Genomic DNA, 6610 nt, shown 5'->3' with positions numbered 1-6610 from the left:
AGAACAGGTAAAGACCTAGGATTAATAAGAGGTTGACCTAAGTACAGGAGCAAGTACAAAGATAATCTCTAAGTGTCTACAAATAGCTCTTTTTATACTTAACTAAAGTTATATATATAATCTTAAAAGTTACATTCTTTCCTACTCTAAAGAAATAAAAGGAGGAGTAAGAAAGTAATTAATAGAGAGGTAAAGGAAAGGATATAGTAAAGGGGGGAGGTAAAATGGAAGATTATAGTAAAGAGGGGGAGGGGAAATACAAAAGAGTAAGGACAGACAATAAGGAACACACAGTTACAAATTTAGAAAGTTTTAACTTGTTAATAAAAACATATAAAAACCTTTAATAGAACTGTTAGAATGTATCTCTAAGCTTTGACTAGCTAGTACAGTACTAGGACAGGCACAAGTTAAGGTAGCTAGTAATAGGGAACACATAGTAACTAGCTTAAAGAAGGCTTTAACTTGTTAATAAAAACATATAGTAATAAGAATCTTTAACACTTATTAATTAAAACAGTATCTCTAAGACAGATATAAGAGAAGGTAGTACTAAGATACACAAAAGTTAAACTTGACAAGCTATGTCACGTCACAGTCATGGACCCTGAACCCCTTGCTTAATGTATTAGGAAGGACTCTGACAGTCAAATTTTTAAGATTAACATAAATATAATAGAGTAATAATATTTTTTTGAGTAAATTTCTTTAATACTCATAACTCTTATTCTTTACTAATCATACATATTATTGTGTAATAGTCTGTCACAACCAATCTAGGACATTAACCCTATCTAGTATTAGTTACTAGAGCACATTTTAATTATGTATAAGTATAACTACTATTGTGTAATAACTTGTATTAAACCTTTCTATAGTATCTGTAAATAACACTTGCTTACTTAATACTTTAACAATAGTCATCCTAAATGACTACATGTTATAATGTGTAACATTTGTACTAGTGTTGAGTATATTCTAGTCTGCTTCTGAACAACTTAGATACAGATATTAGTATACTTATACAAGTAATTATATACTATAATAATCTAGCTCTTTTATAACTCTCTCAAGTATAGTTCTGTAACTATAGTACTGTTTGTTTACCTATTAGGCTTGTCTCCTATTCAATCCTTTCTAATAGTAATCTATAAACTAAGCTGAGTATTGTGCAAATCTAGGCATTACATAATCAGAAAGTATATTATTAAGAAAAGTAAAGACTTACAGCTGAAACTGCTCTAGTAGAACAGAATCAAGACAAATCCTAATGTGTTCCTGTAGTTCTGATTCTCTAGTAGGTCTAAGTATTATTCTGAAATAGTACTTTACTTTTCCCTAGCATTGTTTAATAAAATTGAGTTTACAGTAGAACTTTAAATAAAAAATGGCTAAGTAATTGTATACTTTAATAAATTCTTTAAGAGCTGATTTCTAGCCCTGGAAATTAGACTGATTAAACAAGATCCTTCTGTAACAGTAAAAAGAATCTAAGCTTGTGTTTACACACTTGAATCCTTTACATTCAGTCTTCAATCTACTAACATTATAACTATGTTCTTAAAGTATTCAAGCTATACTTTTAAACTAGCTATCTAGGTAGTATAATAGCTATAAAGTCCTATCTAGAAGGAGTTCTAGTCTTATACTAGGTAGAGGTAGAGCTTCCTTACTAACCTAATAACAAGTATTTCTAAGTATATAGTATACAGATAAAGTATTTGAGTACTGTTTTGAGTGTGTTGTAACATTATCAAATGTAAAAAGTGTAGTTGCCCTAGAGAATAGCTCTTTAAAGACATAAATTGTCTTGTCTACTTGTTGAATAAGATTACTGTGTTGAAAGTACTCATCCTTATTCTTTCCTACCTTAAAATATACATACACTTCTTAAGACCTGTTAAGAGTAGATTAAGTAATATAATAAGTGTATTATATAAGATTTAGACTTACCTATCTAATGATTTTAACTAACCTGTTTCTAGTGTACAGAAATTAAACACTATAATAGAGACACCCTCTCCTTTAGGTTTAGGTACTAGAGTACTGTTAGTAACAGTATAGAGGGGACCTGAAGGCTCAGTAAGGGGACCCAGGCTACAACTATCCTACACAACAGAAATACAGAACACAAGTACTAGAATGTAGTCAGAACTTGCAGAACAGGCAGAGAGAGAGAGTGAGACAAGAGTAGAGTATATAGAGTAAGCCTAAGAGTACAGGACTACCTAGAGTAGACAAGATCAAGACTACAGAACTAGTCTAATCTTGTATGCCTATATATACTAAACTATACAAGAGTACTCAGGGAGTATGAGCTACTTAAGAATGATAAGTTACAAAGAATGAAAGAAAGGAATGTTAAAGATAAAGGTACAAAGAATGAAGGGATAGACAAAGGGTAAGAGACTATAGAATGAACAAAGAATAAAGGGGTAGTCAAAGGAATAGAATGATAAAGTAAGGAAGGGTAGTAGTAAGAGTCAGTACACATATAGTTTATAAACAGTACTCCTAAGGGACAGAAGTCCTGAGTTCTAGTATAGAAGGGTGTAGAACCCTTAGAACTAAAGGTATAAGAGTAGAGAACTATAATATTACCCCCCCTCTAAAACCAATTGTCCTGATTAGTGAACATTGAGCTTAGTTAGTAGCTTAAGTATAGATTAGAATAGTAGGGTTTGGAAATCTGTAAGGTAGAGTTGATACAGAGCACCTGGATGAAGTTAATAGAAGTCTTAGATTGTCTTAGTAGTATGAGTGAGATTCTCAGTAGGTTCCTAAGTGTGTTCTTCAACTAAGTATCCCTTCTAGTAGATAAGGAACTTGAGCTTTCTGTACACTAGCTTAGTATCTACTATATACTCTACTTTGTATTCTGGTTCAGAACTAATGAGTTCTGGTAGAGGTAGTAAGGGTCTTTGTTGTAAAGGAAAACCTAGATCATAGTACTAAGACAGTAGAACCTTATTAAACACTGAGTGTATGTACTTTTATGTTACTAGAAGTTAGAGTTTGTAAACAGAGGTACTAACCTTCTTTTTAATAACAAAGGGTCTGAAGTACTTGTTGTCCAACTTCTTCATTAGACAATCTGTAGTCAGGTTAGTAGCTTCTAGTATAACTTTGTTACCAGGCTAGTAATCCTTGACTACAGACCTCTTCTAATTATAGTTCTACTTTATAACCTGTGTTACCTTTTCCAAAAGAGCTTGTATGTCCTCCCTGGTTCTGTGTATCTGTTCTACAAAGTCTGTTATAGATTCAGAACTACTATTCCAGTTTGGAACTGTCCCCTAGTACAGATGTCTCCTATGATTGAGGAAGAACAGGGACTGTCCTGTTGTAGAGTGTTGTTAGTTATTATACACAAATTCTGTCAGAGCTAACTATTCAGACTAATCCAATTACTAATAATTAATGAACATTTAGAGGTAGAGCTTGATCTCCTGATTGACTCACTCAGTTTGACTGTCAGTCTACAGGTGATAGACAGTAGAAGGGTTCCCTTGAATTCTGAGAAGTGTATACAAGTTCTACATGAATTTCAACTTAAATTACAGTCTGTAATCATGAATGAGCTTCTGAGGGAGTCTGTACAACTAGAAGACATGATTCTAATAAATGTATACTATGTCTTTAGAAGTGAGTTCTGTTTAGGTTGGAACTGTGTAGACTTACTTAGAGAATTAGTTAACAATCACACAGATAGTGTTGTAACTCTAAGACTTAGGTAGCTTACTAATCAGGTCTACTAAGACTTCTTCCTAAGAGTAATCTAGGATCTGATACAAATGTAGGAGAGCCTGAACCCTTGTCTGGTGAGTCTTAGTCTGTTAGTATGTATTACAACTAGTTACATACTTTAGGATTTCTCTCTACATTCCTGACTACTAGTAGTTCTAAGTAATGAGTTCCTGTGTTTTGTGTCAGCCTAAATGTTCTACAGTCAGATTATTGTAATAAGCTCAGACAATGTCCTCCTGTAGCTTCCAATCCTTCAGAATGTACAGTTGGCCTTCCTAGTAAACTTGTCTATCCTTATCCTCCTCCTAATCTCTAGCCTACTTCTCTAGTTACTTTACTATAACCTGGTCCTGTGTGTGTCTTAGAGCTTACTATATACAAGTGATAAAGTCAACATTCTTAGATTCAAGTTGGATCTCTTGAATTGTCTTGAACACAAAATAGGAATTGTCTAGGAGAACAAGATTTTTGTTATCATTCTCCCCCCTTTTATAACTTACTTGTCTTAAGAGTAAATCAGCTTTTGTCATTTGTGTTCTAAGTTTGTGAGTCAGTACAAAGTTATAGTCCTACAGTTCTAACATCTAGTAGGCTTGGTAGCAGTTGAGCTTCTGAGGTGTCTAGAAGTATTAGAGATTAAGGTGATTACTCTAAATCTCAAACTTCTGTATAGTACTAAGGAGATATTAACACTACTCCTCTAGGGAACAGACAATTGTAAGGAGTTCCTTGTCATAGATAGGATAGTTCTGTTCTATTATAGAGAGGGATTCTGATCAGAACACTATCAGACACTACTTTCTATTAATGAACTAGGACAGTACTACTCTATTTGCAAAGTTGGAAGAGTCAGCTTTAACTCAGAACTTGTCTACAACTGTCAGAACTGTTAATACAGGCTTGCTAGTAATAGTCTACTTTAGGGACTCAAACACAGACTACTACTGATCCTCCTATTACTAAGGAACATCTTTGCTAGTAAGATTGTGAAGGGGCCAGACAATAGTACTAAAGCCTTAAATAAAGTGTTAGTAGTAGTTTGTAAACCTAAGGAATACTTGGACCTGTTTCAGGTTCTAAGGTTGTAGCCAGTTCCAAACTACAGTTACCTTCACCAGATCCATACAGACCTCTCCTCCACCAATCACAAAGCCTAGATAATCTACTGACTCCTGTGTAAAAGAGTACTTTACTTCTTAGAGAAACAGTTTATTATCTTAGAGCTGTTGTAGAACTGCTTAGATTAGTTAGTAATAGTGCTTGACTGTCTGAGTAAAGATCAGAATATTATCCAGATACACACTAACATACTCTGAGTCAATCAGATCTGTAAGAATGTGATTTATGAATGACTAGAATGTTGTAAGCAAGTTAGTTAGTTTGAAAAACATTACAGTCAGTTTGTACAATCTACAATTAGTTCAGAATGTAGCCTTCTACTCATTTCTGTCTTAGATCCAAATATTATTGTATCCTTATCAAATGTCTAACTTAGTGAAAACCCTGGATGTATGTGTCTTATTAATAAGCTCCTGAATCAGGGGGAGCAGGTACTTGTTTTTAACAGTATCCTTATTAAGACAATAATAATTCTAAACTAGGTAGAGCTTTCTATCTTTCTTTTTGACAAAGAAGAAAGGGGAGACTATAGAGGACTTTAAGGGTTAGATCTGACTGTTCTGAAGATTTTCCTGAAGGAACTTGTTGAGCATCTCCTACTTGTCTCTGTTGAGTAGGTAGACCTTACAATCCTTGAGTTGGAAGCCCTCAGTTAATTTAATTATATAGTCTTAAGAATAGTATTTAGGAAGCTAGTCAAATTCCTCTTTACTAAAGACTTTAGAGAACTCTCAGACAAAATCTGGCAGGCTGAGTCTATGTGTGTTCTAGAGTAGAGTTGTTCTAAGAGGGTTCTAGACTGGTTCTATCTTAGACATCCTTCAGATTGACTCTGTTCTGCCTTGACTAGAATATGTATCCATATATCTATCCTAGTCAAAGAAGAACAACTAGTCACCTTTATCAGAACTGTTAGTAATATTAGAAGTGTCTATATCTACTTAGAACAGTAGTACAAGATAGTTGTAAGACTTAGAACACTAATTGAATGTAAGTGTCTACTCTGACTAGTTAATAGTAGGGTTGTAAGTCTTAAGCCATTTGAATCTAATGAAGACATTTGTCTTTCTAAGGTTAGTAACTCTAAACTTAATACTTTCCTCATAATCCTAAATAGTCATCTGTAGTTGGACAAACTTAGTAATCTGACTATTCTGGTTCAGAGTTCTGTCTATATTATATACTAGGATTAGAAGTGGAACACATTAAGTAGGGAGGTAGTGTTCCTGTATGAAAGCCTTATTAATACACAAACTAGTGTATCTACTGTCTACCAGAGCCATTGTTTGGATCTGAGGGGATCCTGAGAAGGGAGTCAAGAGGATAAGAACCTGGAGCTAATACTTAGAACATTCTCAGATGAACTACTACTTGTTCTAAAAGGAATGTACAGCTTATACAGTCTTATTGTCTAAGAGAGTAAGTATATGTACTAACATTTCCTTATTAACCTCTCTCTTTTAACAAGGACAGACTTATGTTCTCAGCTGTAAACTCAGTTGAGACTATCCCTGCTTGATACTATAGACAAACTACTAAGTAGTAAACAGGGCTAGGTAGTGTTCTGAATGTTCTAAGATCTTAGAACACTAAAGTAGTAAGTTAGATTATACAGATTTAGACTCAGATGAAGTGTAAAGAGAAGAATCAAAAGAATCAGGAGAAATAGGAGAACTATCTACTTTTGTTTTGACTTTTTCTTTCTAATAAATAATTTTAGTTGATTTATTTTTTCTTACTTTTT

General features: G+C 33.6%; 1 protein-coding gene across 1 annotated transcript; it reads right to left on the bottom strand.

Moving 5' to 3' along the window:
• Window positions 1–1677: 1677 nt before the first annotated feature.
• FOMMEDRAFT_94845 (uncharacterized protein) lies at window positions 1678–1881 on the bottom strand (the record flags this gene model as incomplete). The annotated part of the gene is made up of 1 exon (XM_007270646.1): window positions 1678–1881. A coding segment is annotated over one exon (204 nt), but the record flags the coding sequence as incomplete, so codon positions are not given.
• Window positions 1882–6610: the final 4729 nt, after the last annotated feature.

This window comes from Fomitiporia mediterranea, assembly GCF_000271605.1.
Source record: "Fomitiporia mediterranea MF3/22 unplaced genomic scaffold FOMMEscaffold_14, whole genome shotgun sequence".
NCBI lineage: Eukaryota > Fungi > Basidiomycota > Agaricomycetes > Hymenochaetales > Hymenochaetaceae > Fomitiporia > Fomitiporia mediterranea.
Note: the sequence above shows the minus strand (reverse complement) of the source record. Positions and strands in the feature narration are given on the sequence as shown.